Source organism: Tachysurus fulvidraco, chromosome 8 (assembly GCF_022655615.1).
Source record: "Tachysurus fulvidraco isolate hzauxx_2018 chromosome 8, HZAU_PFXX_2.0, whole genome shotgun sequence".
Taxonomy (NCBI): domain Eukaryota; kingdom Metazoa; phylum Chordata; class Actinopteri; order Siluriformes; family Bagridae; genus Tachysurus; species Tachysurus fulvidraco.
This window is the reverse complement of record NC_062525.1, coordinates 1691793-1710435: the sequence shown is the minus strand read 5'-3', so window position 1 is coordinate 1710435 and position 18643 is coordinate 1691793. Positions and strand designations below refer to the sequence as shown.

Below are 18643 nucleotides of genomic sequence, written 5' to 3'. Positions count from 1 at the left end.
AGTTCTAGAAGGAACAACACGAAGAATATTGCCGGCTCATGTACAAGCTATACGGGATGCACCACGACCTCAAACCGTGCGCCAGATGTTGTCATTCCTGGGCATGGCAGGATTTAGCAGACCATGGATATGCGAATTTGCCTTAAAAGTACAACCACTTAGAAACATGATAAAAGCTGCTGATCAGGCTAAGCCCAACACACAGCCGACATGGACACCAGAAGCATCAGCAGCCTTCGAGATGTTAAGGGCACACTAGCCTCAGCCCCAGCACTGGCTAGTCCGGATTACAGCAAACCATTTCACCTATACGTGTCAGAAAGACAGGGCTTTGCATCGGCAGTACTAATGCAGCAACAGCAAGGGGTAGGAAAACAACCTATTGCCTACTTCAGCACAGCATTGGACAACATTGAGAAGGGCATACCGCCATGTTATCGTGCTCTATCAGCAGCAGCATTTGCATATCAAAAGGCTTCTACCATCACAATGGGTCACCCCGTGACCCTGTATACATCACATGCACTGCATGCATTATTGACAAGTCAAGCGTTCGTAATAACCAATGCAAGGCGCACAGGTTATGATGTGATACTGTCAGCACCGGAATTGACAATTGAAAGATGCAACACAGTCAACCCGGCCGAAAGGATGGTGCTGCCGAGTGAAGGAACTCCACACAATTGTACAGAAGAATCTAAAAAGTTCCTGAAAGCACGACCAGATTTAGAGTCCTAACCTCTCCTAGGGGCACAACAAATTTTCTTCGTGGATGGATCATGTTATCGTACCAATGAGGGAAACAAAGCGGGTTATGCAGTAGTAGAATACGACCTCATGGAGAATGTATATCGAACAATAAGCGAAGTGACGGTCCCACAACCATGCTCAGCTCAATTGGCAGAGATAAAAGCATTGACAGCAGCTTGTAAGCTAGGAGCAGGGAGAACGTGTACAATATACACTGACTCAGCATATGCGTATGGGGTATGCCACGTTTTTGGACCAATCTGGGCACAGCGAGGGTTCCTGAGGGCTGATGGTTCAACTATCTCCCATGGACCAGCCATAGCAGAACTGCTGGCAGCGATACAGATGCCTAAAAATTAGCTATTGTGAAGTGCAGAGCTCACAGAACAGATGGAACAACAATAACAAAAGGAAACACTGCAGCTGATGAAGCAGCTAAAAAGGCAGCAGTAGGGGATGGATGCATAATGGCACTCATGCAGGGAGAAGAGCCAGATGCAGGTCCAGGAGAGATGTCAATGGAAGATGTGAGGGATGCACAAAACACAGCCAATCCAGAAGAAGTAGAACAGTGGAGAAAACGAGGTGCATTCCAGGACAAAGAGACAGAAGTATGGAGAAGCGGAGAGGGGTTGTGGGTGGCACCCACAGCCCTGTTACCAATGCTGATAAAGGAAGCCCTAATAGAAGGGTGATATTAGACACTGTCAGGAAAAACTGGTGGTCTCCGTACCTAGCCAGCTACGTAGATAAAACACTAAGAACATGTGAGCTCTGTGCTAAAAGAAATGTCAGAAAGGGTTTCACGGCCCCAATAGTACACATTCCAGAACCTCGAGGGCCGTTTCGACACTTAATGATGGATTTTGTGGACATGGCAGAAAAGGCAGAGGGAAAGCGATACATTTTGGTAGTGATTGACATGTTCAGTAGATGGGCAGAAGCAGTGGCCTGTGCCAAGAATGATGCTAAGACAGTGGCAAAATTCTTGTGTAGAGAAGTAATCCCAAGGTTTGGTATTCCAGATCAGTTGAGTTCAGATAATGGACCTCATTTTGTAAATAAAGTAGTTGAATCCATTGCACAAGCGTTGTGCATCAATCATAAGATGGAATGTGTCTATCACCCAAGCTCACAAGGAAGAGTAGAAAGAGCCAACGGTGTGCTAAAAGAGAAAATTGCAAAGATATGCACCAGCACAAGCCTGAATTGGGTACAGGCTTTGCCATTGGCTCTGATGAAAATGCGTTCACAGACAAATCGTATAACGCACTTGACACCGCATGAAATGGTGACAGGCAGGCCGATGCCCGTGGCTTTTACGTGAGGACCCTATAAGGGCCCATCGCTTGAACAGATGGAAGTTGAAATGTCAAGCTATGTGAAGCATTTAACCCATATCCATAGACTCTTATGTTCGCAGGTGAGTCCGGCTACGCATGGCATGGAACCACGTAACCAGGTGGAGCCAGGAGACTACGTGTACATCAGAACATTCAAGAGAAAACATTGGAGACAGCCAAGAAGAGAAGGACCCTTTAAAGTGGTGTTAGCTACCCCCGCTGCAGTCAAGGTCGAAGGTAAGGAATACTGGTATCACCTTAATCATTGTTGTCGTGCGACAGCTGTAGCAAATACTGGGGAAGAACCTTCAACCTCAAAGACGAGGGCGCAGCCCCAAACACAGCCACACGCAGTAGAACAAAGAACCGGGGAACAGCCATCCACGTCTGAGGCAGGACAACAGCGGGCAGGTCAGTCACCCGCCGACAAAAGGAAAGAAAAAGACTGGGAGACAGTGTTGAAATCAAAGCAATACAGGATTTCGTATTCTGACGACCAGGATGATAGTGATCCCTATGGTTCTGACCTAGTGACAGGCCCGGCCGCTGGAACACGGGCCAGAGCTAGAGCATGCACACAGCAAAACCGCCTGCCAGGGAACGTTGAGACATCAATCCTTGCCCCTGTAGGCAACATTGTTGAGGATAATCCAGGAGTTTACACAAGCTCAGCGAGGGATTAGATATTTAGATATAAGAGATTAGATATTGTTTGAGAACTAAAGTTGTAACAGAACGTTTGTGAATTATGGCGCAACTAGCCACACCCCAAAAAGAGAACACAGACGAGAAACCACTAGATAAACTCGATGGAACTCATAAACAATATAAAGACAGACTAACTGTACAAATCTTTTATATGGCATGTGTGATAAGCATACTTCTGAATCTAGCAATCGCAGTAGGAATTCTTACAGTTAAAATTCGTGCCTATACCCTACATAATGACACTCATAATGACTCGTTGCCCTATCATATCTCCGAATCAGGCTCACGGCTCAGACGTAGTACTCCTTGAAACATATGAAGTCTATGTCTAGGTCCCAGCCTGGAGTCCTGGCTTTCAGTTTCGTCAGGCAGGCATTGATTTTTGGGCTAAATGTGGCGGTTCAGGCAATAGTAAATGCGAAACCCGCTGCTCCAGGGTGCGGGGGGAGTACGGGACACTTCAGAATTACGTTAAAGTGAACAGTATTAACCAATACAATACCACAGCTGACGGCATCGAGGGAAACCTCTATCGACAGTGGCTGACAGAAACTGCTCACCAGGTTGCTGCAAACAGTACCTGTGTAGTATGCCATGACCGGTCTAATCAAACTCCCTATGTAATGCCTACTAGAGGTATGGATGAGTGTGATAAATCTCCATATAATGATACATATTTGTGTCCAGCACTGTGCCTGCTGGGTTCAGCAGCCAGAACCCATGGGCCGAAATGGATGGGCAACATAAGTAGATCATGTGCGTATCAGCCGGTAGCCTCGCCAATCCCTACAGATATGTCTGTTCAGATGCGGCCTAACCAGAAATTTCCACTATGTATTAAGTCCAGGGGATCAGTGTATGTCGGATTTATTCCTAAAACTGCCTGCATGGGAATATTAGATGCTCATCACCCTATAGTGAATGTGTTTCCACATTGTAAGACGACAGAATACGGATGTGAAAAGTCCGTTCCAGGTCTAATGACCGTCCCTAGTCTGAGATTTGGCACGTTGCCACTGGCAGACATCTTCTGGTACTGTGGCGAGAGCATGGCGCTTCAGACCCTTCCCCGAATGTGGCATGGACTGTGTGCTCCAGTTGTGCTAGAGGGACATCTTACAGTGATGGCCTTAAATAACTCCCTCCTAGACCACCTCTTAACTCAAGCACACACCCATAACTCACGATCTATACGTGATATCTCAAAATATCTGCAACCCAGTAACGCGTCCGTGCTCCCTGCCTGGTCAGCAGACCCTGATATTTACATTGACTGGAGAGGACAGCCTGTGGGTGTTCCAGAGGAGCATAGAGCCCTATCTGATGCAACCTCGATGGCATGGACCGTTTTGTTACCGCACGTGCCAGTACACAGAAATATGAAGTGGATAAACTACATATGGTATAATCAGCAGCGCTTTATCAATCGTACAATTGCGGCCTTAGGACTCATCTCAGAACAATTACACGCCACAACGCTGATGACAGTGGAGAACCGCTTTGCTATAGATCAAATGCGAGGGCCAGAACAGGGAGTGTGTGAAATGATCGGTACTGACTGTTGTGCCGTCATCCCCCTACACACGGGCCCTACGGGACCCCTAACCACATTGCTTACCCAGATGAAAGCAGCCCGAGACCAGATGGTCCGGAACTCGGGCGCACCGTAACCTGGTATAAGTGGTTACTCTCGGAAGATTGGATGGCAGGATTAATGCGTGTAGGCATGATAATTTTTACAGTATTAGTAGTTATAGCCTGTGTTGCGTGCTGCGGAATACCTCTTCTACGCGCGTTGATTGAAAAAAAAGTCCACTCTCTCTTTGGACAATATATGCAAATGCAGATGATGGAAATGGATCCAGACTCATTCCCGCTGCTGGACAAGAACAATATTGATTCGGACTGGAACTAGCTGCACATATACAGGACTGTAACATATTGGTGTATGTCCATGTTTGTCTGTATCCCCTGTGTGTGTGTTTTTGTAAGTGTTGTGTACAGACTTATGGAGTGCATCCCATCCCGGCGTCCCCAGCGCCGCCAGCCAGTGCAACGACATCAGACGTGTGCCTGCCTTGAACCTGATTCTGAGGGTCTGGTGTATCGCTTTCATAGATATAATGACGATAACGCCCCACACCTGGCCTGTTGCTCTTCTTGTAGAAGGTAAGGTAGGGAAGTATCCCTTTCGGGATAGCGGTGGTGGCTATATCTCAGGCTTGAAAAGGAGCCCCAGCGGACTTGCCGATCGTATCCCCCCCTTGGATCACACATTCAGTGGATCACCCTGGAGGAGGACTCACGGCCTATCCCACTGATACTCTCACATGCAGACATTATGCTCGAAGAAGGGTCATGGGTGGCCATGCATCCACCTGACATGGACTACCAGCTTATGGATAGACTCATCCTGTGGGTTCACGCCTATGAACTCCGCCGGTGCATTTCCGTTGCATCACTGTATGGCCCTAAATCTAAGCATGCGTACCTCATATCACGCTATGTGCAGCAATGCGTTGTACAACAGTATTACACTCTTTTCTTTTGTGGTTACCAGCTGTGGACTACTCACACTAGTGGGGCACAAGCAGCCCTAGCGCGTCTACACCCGCAGCCAGCTTGGCTGGCTTAGTGCCTACAAACACATAGAGACTCGGAAGTAGTGGTGATCCTTCCAAGAACATGTTACTCCCAAGCGTTCTCTGACATTTGGTATTCACTGAATAATAAACGGCGGATTAAAGCGCCATTGCCACGTTGGGTGTACGCGAGACACCACAACCATTATTGGTGGTGGCCTTAATTGTGACTGAATTCAGACTGACTACACACAAACTTTTCTGTACATATGCTTAAGTAATGTGTTGGTTTCTGTGTCTACTGGTCTATTGCCTGTTTTCTATATTGTATTTGAAGATTTGTTGCAGGCTATGTCGAACCCGCGGAGTAATCAGGGACAAGTCCAGCGTCCCAGCACCTGTGCCCGGTTAGAGGCGAGCCCACGGGGTATCGCTTGTCGACTCGACGACGCTCCCGGTTACTGCTACACGTGCATCGTACTGGACAACGAGGTAGACCTGTCTGACTTCATCTGGGGGGACTTCGACCTGGGTGTATCACCACATCGGACCTGGCTGACATACCCTTCCCCGCCGACGGCTGACACTTGGTTCACTTTGCTTGAGGACACACGCCCCGTATCACTTATCCTTGCACACGCAGATCTAGTCCTCCCTGAAGGACTATGGGTTCATTCGTGCCACCAGAATGATTATTCTCTGGACAGGGGATTGCTTTTGCGGGTACACACATACGAGATACGTCATATACGGCAGGCTGCCGTACGCCAGTACTGTACATTATTCTTTTGTGGATATAAACTCTGGACATCGCACACCAAAGATGTGCAACAAGGTCTACAGGATATGCAAAGACCACCCACTTTCATGGACTCATGGGCAGGGGGTGATTCAGATGCGGTTGTTCCCATTACTCGAGCTTTTCACGCTTATTGCCAGAAAGACATTTGGAGATCCCTGCATGCAGGCCGTCACATCAGAGCCCCTTTGCCACAGTGGATTCAAACCATGCAGCGCAATCACTATTGGTGGTGGTCGTAGGGACAGCTAGTTTTCTTATGCCCTGCAACTGTTTTTTGTGTGTTTTTGTTTGTTTATTATGTTTACTATACCTTTAGTATGTTTATACTGTATGTTTCGGTGACCCTGGTGACACTGCTTTCACTGTCGCGCTATAAACGCGGGCAGAGTGAGAATTTTCCCTCAAATCTGACTCCAAAGAGGTTTTTTCGCTCACTCCTGGCTCACCTTCTGAGATAAGAGCATGTGTGAATTGTGGTATGTTTATGTTATGTTTGTTGTTTTTTGTTGTGGGGGAATAATGTTTTGTTTTATGTTTATGGTATGTTTGTTGTTTCTGTTGAGGGGAATAATGTTTTGTTTTATGTTTATGTTATGTTTCTTGTTTTTGTCGAGGGGAAATAATGTTTTGGTTTATGGTTTATTAGATGTTGGGGTAAAGGTCGTCGTTATTAGATAGATATATGGGTTAGTGGGTTTATATTGTCTAGAACACAGCGACATAGATTTTGTGAGACTGTACAGTCTCACAGGGGGGAATAATGTTGTGAAAAATCCCAGAACCCAGGAATGCATTAAAAACAGAGTGACATGCCTTAAGGCGATTATGATTGGAGTCATAAGACACATGGGGATAAACCCCAGATGTTGTAATAATCTTAAGGTAATATATAAGTAGGGAATAAAATAACTAAACAACCACACTTGAGTCAGAGGGTGGATAGAAGCTGATTTATTATTATTATTAAGGTGTTTATTATTAGACCTTAGTAAAGGGGGGTAGTAGGAGTGTAATCTGGAGATCCAGGAGTGTAATCTGGAGATGCAGGGTTAGAATCAGAGGGAGGAGATGGAAAGGTGGGAGAGAGGGGACGAACATAGACATAAGGAGGGGGGGGGGGGGTTCCAAGCTCACGGGTGCAAGGGTGAGCATGAGGACAGCCATCAGTTTGAGATCCCCTGTCCACGAGGTTTACCAGAGTGGTTTGAGAGGAGGACGTGAGAACAGGAGCATTCCTCACAATATGGGACAGCAGATAAGCATGCTCAGGCAGTTCAGGAGAACTGAGCTGTTCCAGAAGCGTAGTGAGCTCAGAGATGATATGACGCAGTTGGAAGCGGCGATAGCCGGCCATGGGGTCAGCATGCGCAGGTCTTGGATAGGGAGAAGGACGAGGGTTCCGGCTGGTGTAGCCAGGCTGAATTGACCGACCTGGAGGTGAAGGATCTAGGGAGAGAGAAGAGTAACTGACTTAGTAGAGATAGAGGAAATGAAGCTTGAGATATGTATATGTTAGCAAGCCCAGCCAGGGGATAAAAAGACAGGCTGAGATCATAAACAATTTAACAGGCTTGAGGAGTCAAAGAACTCCACTTGTACACAAGCAATATTACAGCAGCAATAGCTTAGCAATAGTAACGTTATAGAATGACGAATAGGTAAGAGCTTTTTACATAATATCATGTACATATAATAGACTCATAGAGTGAATATAATCAGAAAACATCATATACAGGAGAAGATAGCAAAAGGGAAACTTACTCATTTTAGTTGAATGCAGGTTTAATCCTCAGGGCAGATGTCTGTCGTAAAAGACTCAGAAGCAAATGGCAAATGTTACTTTGACGAGGGAATGAAGCCCCTTTTTAGAAACCTGACCATGAATACTGACCCAGTTGAAATGCAATGAACAATTTTGTTGCAAACAGGAGAGTCAGGGCAGGCACTTATTTATGAAGTGAATTAGGCAGCTATGGTTTTATGTTTTTTTGCATACAATCCAGGTTAGTACCTGGACAACCCTTTTAGAGCGCTTCCTTCTGTTACTCCTATTGGATGTGTTTTGTCATTCATGGTAGTCTGGATTATCCTGAATGTTGTGACTCTCGATACACTACAAAAACTTGCTGTTTCATCTTTTGGACTTTAGTATTCAATTCAATTCAATTCAAGTTTATTTGTATAACACTTCATGTGTTTTCTCTGATCCGATAGCTATCTGATTGTTTAAAACTCTTCCAATTACATTAGGCCACATAACTGTTTAACCTCCTTCCATCAGGAAGGAGATACAGTAACTTACACACCAGAACCAGCAGATTCAGGGACAGCTTTTTTCCATCCACCATCACACTACTCTACACCGCTAGATCACTACAAAAGAAACATAAAAACAAAACACTGTACTGTATAAAACCTCTGTGCAACACATGTACATATTATATAGTTTATCTCTTTTTTTACTCCTCATTACATCTGCACTATTTTTTGTATCTTTATATCAACCTATTGTGCAACTGGAAACAGTTCAGTTCCCCTTTGTTACTTTTTTGCTGTTTACTTTTTTAGATTATTCAGCTTGCTTACTCCATAATCTTGTGATCTTGTAACCTTTCACTCTGCACACTCCTCTTCGAAGCCATCTTTTTTTACTCCTCATTACATCTGCACTATTTTATGAATCTTTATATAATTACAGTACATTCTGCCTAACATTTCACATTCATCTATGTGTATATAACATATATATATATATATACACATATATTATTCAGCTTGCTAACTCCATAATCCTGTGATCTTGTAACCTTTCACTCTCCACACATTCGTCTTCAATGCTGAAACATCCTGATAAAGGACCACATAGATTCAAAATCACAAAAAAAAAAAAACAATAAAGTATAATGTGAGTATTTAATGTTTGTGCGTATAGAACACATTACCGCTCCAGTGTAGTCCTTTGGAACCCCAGTGTAAACATTTGGTCCATTTGGTACATGATTTTAATGGTAATGATTTTACCCTTATCAGGGTTACAGCAGAAAAATATCACACTTTATTATGAATATTTAAAGCATTAGAAGTGCAGTTTCCTGTCTCTCGTTATTGTTCAAGTGGTTGATGTTGATTTGGGATTTAGAAAGTAATTAATAAGTAAATAGACCAAATTAGTAAGTAGACCAATACCTTCTAGAGATAGTAATTATTACATTAATCTAATTAGACTTGTTGAAGATGTCATTTGTAGTTAGTAATTAAGAACAATTTTAGAGTAAATTCCCAGAGGTGAAACCAGAAGAACCAAAATTTTATTTTATTAGGAAACAACACAAAAATGGTCAGAAAGTGCTTAAGAGCGAGGCACATTTTCCTGACCGCTCTGCAAACAGTAGCCTTACTAATATGTTCTGCATCCCAGATGTTATACACAAAACTACAATTCGCAAAGAAACATAAGGCAACTGTAATAGAAAATGTTGTGAATAACAAAAATGAACATTGAACATTCTGTACCAATACTCTCACACACCAAAAACTAGGTACAGCAAAAAAGTAACAAAGGGGAACTGAACTGTTTCCAGTTGCACAATAGGTTGAAGAAAGAAGAACATCGCAGGCTGCAGGTGTGTGGAAATAACGGAGACTAAAGATAACGGAGACTAAAGGAGTGACCATTGCACTGCTTGTGCAACGACAGGTCCGTTGCACTGCCTGTGCTAAGACAAGATTAGAGGAAGTCATGCACAGTGGAAGACACACACATAGCTCCATGCATAAAAGGAGAACTGCCTTACATCCTAGTAACTCACTCTGTTCAGACTTAGGTTGGGACAGACTGACTTCACACTTGCAAGTGTATTGAATAAAGAAGTTTGATATTCCACAGGACTCTGCTGCATTCTTCTCTGCAACTTAGTGAAAAGTTCACTTGAACTATTATCTTTGATTAATAGAATAGAATTTCCACCACACAATGCAAAGCATCTGCTCGGATGTAAGAGTACGGCCGCGATGGCTGATGTACGGATGTATGGATGTAGCTCCATTTATTAACAATAACTGACAATGTTTTCTGTAGGAGTTTTTCAGACTCTCACATTGGTTTGGAGAAATTGTCTCTCACTCTTTTTTACAACATTAAGGTCTAGACTTTGGGAAGATTGTCAGCTACCTTGAAGGGTTTGCATTTGGAAACAAGTCTTCTTACTGTGAAATTGTGAATTTCAAATTGTTTAGAACCTTATAACGTTCTGCTATATAGAGACAGCCAGACTTCTTAATGATTAACTAATCTTGTGCTTTTCATTAGGAAATCCTGAGTGTTAATTATTCTCTTAATGATTGTGGTAGCAATCATTAAATTGAACTGAGTTGAAGTGAATTAAATTGAACAATTTTTTCCCACCTGATTTCTAAATGTTGGTTTAATTTTTTTGTGAAACAAAATCACTACAAATTTTAAAGAGGTTGGTGAGGACCACACACATAAGGACGTACTTCTGCAATATTGTTGTAGATCCAACAAAATGATCATGATGTATGATGACATCGCTAATAATAAACAGTGAGTTTTACAGTTTAATCATACTTCTAAACTGTAAAACTCACTGTTTATTATTAGCGATGTCATCATACATCATCACCACCATCTGTTCATCTGGAAACCCATTCTGGTGCATGACTTGGTAAGCGTGACACACATCGGTCTGCAACAGTAAACATAATTAGGGATTTTTTTTTTTTAAGAGAATGTAACAGAATGTACAATGTATTATATTTTTGTATTACAAAATACTTTAGAATATTTTTGTTTGTAATCAACCTATTTACCAAAACCCTGTAAAAACAAGCCTATGATTTTAATATTCTTACCTGATGCCTGTAGTTTTCCCAATCTGTAGATTTGTGGGTCACAGCCACCACTATTTGATTGACTGGTCTTAAATCATGTACCAATCTCCATTTATCTGAATTTGGCTTTCTGATCGGAAAAATGAGTGTTGCACTGACTTTTTGTGGGGATTAAAACTCCTGCTTCCACTAACCCTTTAATAGTTGGTCCTATCCCTTCCTCTGCTTGTTTAGACAATGGATACTGTCTCTGATAAGGTAATGGTGCATTGGGCCTAATCGGTATTTTTGCTAATCCTGCCGACCTAGTCCTACATCTGTTACATGTTTAGTCCACAGTTACTCTGGGACTTGACTTAATGCTTCATCTACTTCTTTCTCTGTTGACTCCTCCTTATCTGCCACCTGTGGCATTTGTATCTCTACTCCTACTCTTACTAGAATTTATGTTTGTTTGCTGACTTACTAACATGGTTGTGTATGATTGCATGATAACATGATTGTCCCCTAATCTATCCTTAAAATCTCTATCTTCTGACATATGTACACTAGGGTCTTTAGTCATGTTCCACTTCACTACCCTTTCTGCCTCTTTCATCATAAGCCCTAAATTTTTGGATTCAAAACCTCGCCCGATCATCAGGGAGATGTGGGAGACTGCGTCTCCAACTTGATACCATTCTTGAATCTGCTCGGGAGTACAGCATATGTAGCTACTCCTTGCTGGCCAATTATCATACTGTCCATGTTGATATCATGTTGTTTTCCATGGTCCTCTAGCTTCACAGCAATCCGGATGTATGTAAGGTAATCATGGAATTCCATTCAGAGTATTGCCATATTGCCATATTTTTGATGTATGTTTGTCTTTGATTTCCATCCAATACACTTTATCCAGATCTATTATTTCTTCTTCTTGGCTTACTACTATGTATTGTTGGGCTAACATCTCCGGGAGTGTTATCCATATTCCTGTTTGTCCACAATGTATTTTAGCTCCTAATTTGCAGAGCACATCTCTTCCCAGAAGATTGGTTGGAGTGTCTGGGGAATATAGTAAATATTCTTTTCCAATACTTGTAAATGTTGCTCCCGTGTCAATCAGGAATACGGCCTGTATTTCATTTCCAATTCCCACCATAATTGTTGGTTCTTTTGCAGGGTGCAATGAGGTGTTACACTGCACCAGCTCCCCCTCTGGCTTCTCTAGGCCTCTTAACAAACCTCCTGGAGCTGGGCAAATTGGGCTCCCTCCTGGCGGAGCTGGGGCTTGTCCTTGAAATCCTGGGCCCATTCATTGGCCTGCCCAATTTCCAGCTCCTTGTGGTGTTGCTGCGAGTGCATGCTGCATTCCTGACTGCCCTGCTCCTTGTTGAAACATTGGAGCAGGCATCTGTGCAGGCACCTGTTGTCTTCCTTGGCTTCCCATGACCCCTCCTAGTGCTCCTTAAAGGGACAATCTCGCTTCCAGTATCCTGGGTTATTGCACTTCCAGCAACTTCCTCCTTGGCCTCCTGTTCCCCAGGCAGGTCTTTGTGGAGGTACAGTAGTCTCCATTGTCCTCCTGTTTGCACAGCACAATCTTTGTCATATCCATTTTCCCTGGAAAAAGCATCACAAAAAAGCCTTACGCTTCATGTAATTCCATTATGAAGTTAGAGTATGTGGCATTTCTCCCGTTCTCATGATCTGGGGATCTGGGTGTCTCATGCACAGATTTTCATCCGGCCTTTCATACTTAATCCGCTCCTTCATACTTTGCATAAGCAGCTTTTCTGCATACATGAGAGCATGTTGTGTGATGAGGCTCAGCTTTCCAGTGTCCCAAGTGATGCATAGGTTTTTCACCTTGTCAGATATTTCTGGAATCAGTCCATTCATGAAACTGTTTCTCAAGTGTGCCTCGTACGCTGTCACTTCCCCCTCACTCATATCCTGCTGGGGGAATGAGGCCGCTGTGTGCGTTGTGTACTGTATGTCAGTGAGGCGATGGAGATATTGCGCAACTGTCTCGCTGTCCTCTTGTTCCTCGACCTCAGCCTGGTCCCCAGCCACGCTGTTGAGGAGCATACTGAAGATTCATGGGATAATTCGTTGGATATCCCATTGGATATTGCATCATAGCTGGGGGCAAAGGCTGCTGTTGTGCCATCAACCCCAGTGGCATACTACTACTCGGGGGGAGGTGCTGCCTGCCCTGCAGTTGGCACAACCATGTCTGCTGCTTGTTTTGTGGTGTGCTCAGTCTTCTTTTCTTTTTTTCTCTTCACTCTCTTGTTTATTTCTCACCAGCTCCTCCAGCTGGGCTTTATGTAGTTGCACTAGCAGATCTTCTGCAGCCTTCTTTGCCTCCCGTTTTCTTTTCCTGTGCAGCTCTGTGTGTTGTATTACATTAGCTTCGAACGTGGCCCATGGCATAGTGTTCAGGCCCACTACTGTTTCCAGCTGATCGTGAACTTCCACTGGGTGTGCCTGTTTTAAAATGAGTTTGAACAGTGTCATGCTTGCCGGTGTCTCATCCCAGGGTGCTCCCATCTCTTTTCTCCAGGAGTCCTGAAGTTTCAGTTTGAATTGAGCAATTCCTTCTTCCTCATCCAGTTTTATCTTTTCCACCTTTCCTGGGTCAGATTTAGTTGGGTACATATCCCTTAGCACACTCCATAGGGTATACCTGTATGGGCCAAAGGCTATTCCGTCTCCCCTTGGATCGTCAGCCATTCTTTCCAACCCAGCATTATTGAGTATTTTCAGCATTTTGGCTTTTCCTACGATCTGGCATAGGATTGCCTTCAGATCGAGTACGGCCGAGTGTTGTCAGGTTGTTTGTTCTTCAAATCTGGCAATCCATCTTTGTGCCCCCTCACACACATTTGGCAACCTTTGCATCGATCCAGTTATGTCCATGAATGTCCAAGGCACGTAGTGTGCCTGCCTCCCTTTCACTTTCTATCTTAGTCATCCGGGAGAGGGGAGCTGGACTCCTCGTGTCTTCTCTTCATGTCTTTTTCTCCTGTTGATACCTGTCGTATTAACCCTTTGACTTTCCTGCTTGTGATCTCCAGTTCTACTTCACGTGCTTTCGCTTCCTTCTCCCAACTGTATTGATGGATCCCGTTGTACTCGGATCTGTAATGTTCGTTATAAGATGGGGGTTGGAGCTGCTCCTCACATTCACTGGGGCTGTAGCCTTCTCTTACTCCTGTTCTTTACTCTGTTCTCCCTTTAACCCCTTTAACCCTGTAAAGCCCACTGTTGCAGAATTACAACACCACCTTGTTTATTTGTCCAGTCACATGGCCATGAACTCAGCCTACCTAAAAATGTTTTTTTTTTTTTTTTGTTTGTTTGTTTCCATGACTGGCTTTGTCAAGATTCGAATAAAATTCCTTAAAAATAATTTTTTCTGTGTTTATTACAATGTCTAGAACACATACATATTTAGTTATTTTGGAAAACTAGAGCTTGTTATGTCCATGCTGTAATTCTACAACTTTGGGCCAAAGTGGTAGTCAAAATAGCCTGTGCACCTTACACCTTACATAAGGTCACTGCACTTCTCACATCATAAACTGTTAGATGATTCATTGTAATTCATTTCTAAATGTGCTTTTCTGTTAAATGTATACTTAATTCCAATTAGACCATAATTACACACAAGAATACATTTTATGTGCTATTTTAAACTCCATCATATAGAGCAGTATCTGAAACTCCCTGTATCTTTGTAGTTTTTTTGTTTGTTATTTAACTAAACGATCCTGAGATTCTTTATGAGTGTTGCCCAAGTAGCAGATTTTTGGGGTGATGCCTGTTGCATTGTTCAGGGACAGGTGCAAATGGATATGCTGGATATATAGATCTCTCTTTCAGTTAGTCTATTCTTCCAGTTTACTGCAATTGTGGATACACAAACACACTGTGTAGCAAGTGCAATGTTCGCCTGTGCTTTTCAGTAGAAAAGAACTGTCTTAGGGCCCATTACTGCAACCAATCACAGACTTCCAACCACACCAAAAGTGACAGAAACAAAAGCTCTCCTATTTTTTTTTTCCTTTCAATACCCATATCAATAAATGCCGATTCATACATCATATGATTATGCACAGTAAGCAATCAACCCTGCAAATGAATGCCTAAATGCTCTGTATATCTGATCAGACAAAGTGAGTATAAATACAGAAATTCTGCTCCTAGCAGAGCCCAATGCTGCAATATTACAACATTTTCCTAAAAAACTTACTAAAATGTAAAACATTTGAAAGATTTCTCATGCTTTCTCTTTTTACTTCTCCCCAGCATTTTATTCTTACTTTCATCTTCCTACATTTTAACTCATCAAATGTCCCTCCTTCAAGCCACTGCAACTCTCCTTGTATCCGTTCTTGCCATGTACTTTTTATTCATTTTCAGCATCTTTGTGCTGTATTATTACAATTGCAGCTGGTGTGATTAGACTTTTACCTTTCTCCATCATGCATCTGTTGGAAAAAATCTTAGTAGAAATAATTAAAATATTATTCCTTACAATACTATAACCAAAGTAAAGTATTAGGCCTTGCAAAATATTACAATTGCTGTCATAAGACATATGTAGGTGATGTTGTAGGCCAAAGATGTTTATTGCAACCAGATTCTGGGCTGTCAGGCCTAGTCAGTCTGAGCACATTTGTAATAACAACTTGTTATGTAGAAGGGAAAATACCATTGTTCCCAGACCTTAGCTCATAAATTGTTATGGAAAATGAACACCATGGTTCTCAGACCTTGGTCCATAGCAATAACATGTTATGTAGAATGAAAAAAAAAAACAGTGGTCCACAGACCTAGGCACTGAGAACTAAAGGGAGGAAAATCCATAAATGGGTATGTGGTGCTCATAAACTTGTTGTGCAGACTGAAGAAGGCCCAGGTGTTTAGTCTGAGGTCATGAAAAATAAGGGGAGGAAAATCCATAAATGGGCATATGGGTGAAAGGTAATGGGAAATAAGGGGAAATTGGGTCAGTGTATTTAGAAACCATAGGAGTTGATTCCGGTAAATAAGGTGATATGGCACCTGGGCTCCTAGGAGCGCCAGGGTATATATTGAGAAGATATCTGAGGTTTTTTTTGGTTCTTCGGGGGCGAAGGTGTGTGGGGGCGCGTGCGCGTGCATGCGGGCGCGTGTCCGTGTCCGCGGGTCAAGGTGGGTGGTTTTTATTTTTGCAAGGACGTCGCGAGAGTTCTTGTTTTTCTTGATTGATTTTGCATGACATGCTCTTTTTGGGGGTTTTCATTTGTTACTTTGAATTTGGCAATTTGTTACTTTGAATTTGGCAAATTATAATTTGTTGGCTGATTGACCACAATAAAGAAGTTTGCTCATTCTCATCCAGGTCTGAGGAGTTTTCTCAGTATTTTTGTAGTAATTATAGAGTTAACAGTGAAATTTAACTAAAGGCCTAAGAGAAGAGATCACCCTGTGATGTGTCGACTTGGAGACCGGCTCTGAGTTCCGACATATCTAATGGCACCCCAAATGGGACTTCAAAGGGGCTAGCGTGACCTGTGTCCGGGACCAGGACCACTCTCTCTGAAGGGTCACAGAGGCAGGCCATAATAATAAGGTAAGCAGAAGCCTGTTATATTCGAAGTCTGTCTATAGTGAATCTGTGACCTGGAAAGGGAGGGGTGGCCCTGGGAGGCGGACAGCTGCCCTTGAAGTCAAGAACTCTTAAGGGTGAAATACAGTATACAGTATAATAACTGGATGAGAAGGGAAATAGATAAAGTTGTTTTTTGTTTTGATTTGTGACTGTGTGAGTGGCAGGGTAAAATCTCATGGGCGGATTCTGTTGTGAGAGGCACACACACACTTAGACAGAGAGAGAGGTGTGTGTGTGTGACAGGAATAATCTCATGAGTGAGTTCTGTTGTGAGAGGCACGCACATGGAGAAAGAGGGAGAGGTGTGTGTGTGTGACAGAACAAAAATCTCATTAGTGCATTCTGTCGTGAGAGACACACACACCTAAAGAGCGAGCGAGAGACAGAGTGAGGGGTGTGTGTGTGTGTGTGACAGAAAAAACTCATGAGTGAATTCTGGTGTATACATTTTGTTACTTATTTATATTTTTGGTATTAAGGATTGAAAATTCCTGTGGCGTACCGCCGGTGTGTATATAACTCGCAGCCGGGACTGAACGGGCAGGTGGAGAAGACGCGTTGGCCCTAGATTGGTAGGGCTGTGGGGCCCCCTGGGGGTACGGTAAAGTGCCTGGGGGTACGGTAAAGTACCCAGTATTTATAAGTGTGTATATACGTGCATGTTATCATCATAAGTATACGGCGATTCACAATGATAAGTGGATACGGCAACGTACACATTGATAAGTGGACAGAGCCAAATGAGTATTCATAAATAAGTGTACGCCATATAAGTATACATAAATGATACGTGTACGGTGTGTAATGTGTATGAATTGTTTATGTGCACATGTGTATTTGTGTATTGTCAAACTGAATGACGATTCAGTTTGATGTGTGATAAAGTACAAACAAGCAATTGTGAAGTGTTTTATGGCACTTATAAGATCTTATCAAATGAGTTGCAACGGAAAAAAGCGCTAAGTCACACAAGCAGAACATAACATTTATTTATGTTACACAAGCATTTAATTATAACAGAGAACTGTATGAGACACTGAGTGAAAATAAGATTCACCTGATTCATCTGATTCACCTTGCTTCATAGTTTTCAATATTTTTTAATAAATCCCCAAGGGTCCAAGAAGTATCTAAGCCTTTTAATCCAAATTGCTGTGTTCGCCTTACAATAGTTATTTTTTTGACCGAAGACTGTGCACGGAGTTTATTCCCGTCCATTTTTTTTCCGACTCTCCCTTCCTAGTTGATGAACTACAAATTCGGTGTCATGTTTGTAGTCCAGCTTTACATGAGCCAATAGGTGCCCCATAGAGCAGAGATAGACAAGCTTAGAAGCCAATACCCGGTAACAGGTATTTGTTTGGCAGTTGGGCCAGCCAGTAACAAGGAGCGAGACCCTGACGTCCCTTTAGCCAATAAGGAGACGATTTTAACGAGGAGCGATAAGGGCCATCTGGCAAGGTGACTGTTATGACTTAATTCCCAAACACACATACACAGAACAGCTTTTCTGAGTTTTTTCTCTTTTTGTAAGCAGATACTAATGCCTAGTGGGAAAAAACATTCATATAAAATTAAATCATTTTAAGTTTGTTAAAGAATTTAAACAATTCTTGGGCCATTCGTGTTGACTTCATAAGTTTTGTTTGTTTTGTTGGGGAAAGTTTTTTCAGTAGTGTTACACCAGGTGTAAGTTATTTTTATTTTTTATTTTTATTTTATTTTTTGTCTTTGTTTTATTTTATTTTATTTTTTGTTGTTTGTGTTTGTTTATATGGATCCCATTAGCTGAAAGTCTATGCAATCAGCTAGTCTTCCTGGGTCCACACATATGCATATTCATACACACAAATCTGTTTTTAATTCATAACAGGACTAGACATAAACTACAATATGATTTATAATTACATTAAGACATATAAAAACCTAATGTAGTGTTTTTGTTTCAGTAAAAGAAACCCTC

At 42.6% G+C, this 18643-nt stretch overlaps 2 protein-coding genes across 3 annotated transcripts in view; both read right to left on the bottom strand.

Moving 5' to 3' along the window:
* LOC113652133 (legumain-like) overlaps nucleotides 1-18643 on the bottom strand; it is a 108383-nt gene that overhangs the window by 77882 nt on the left and 11858 nt on the right. The window lies entirely within an intron of this gene.
* Nucleotides 6686-9120, bottom strand: LOC125145374 (DNA-directed RNA polymerase II subunit rpb1-like). Of its 2 annotated transcripts, XM_047817830.1 has the most exons (3): nucleotides 7947-9120; nucleotides 7368-7631; nucleotides 6686-6991 (listed from the first exon to the last, which is right to left on the bottom strand). In XM_047817830.1, exons 1-3 carry the CDS (start codon nucleotides 7948-7950, stop codon nucleotides 6891-6893), a joined length of 369 nt encoding a protein of 122 aa, XP_047673786.1. In that variant the 5' UTR covers nucleotides 7951-9120; the 3' UTR covers nucleotides 6686-6890. The 2 variants fall into 2 exon arrangements, with proteins under 2 accessions (XP_047673786.1, XP_047673785.1); XM_047817829.1 differs by lacking the exon at nucleotides 6686-6991 and having other exon boundaries at nucleotides 7114-7631.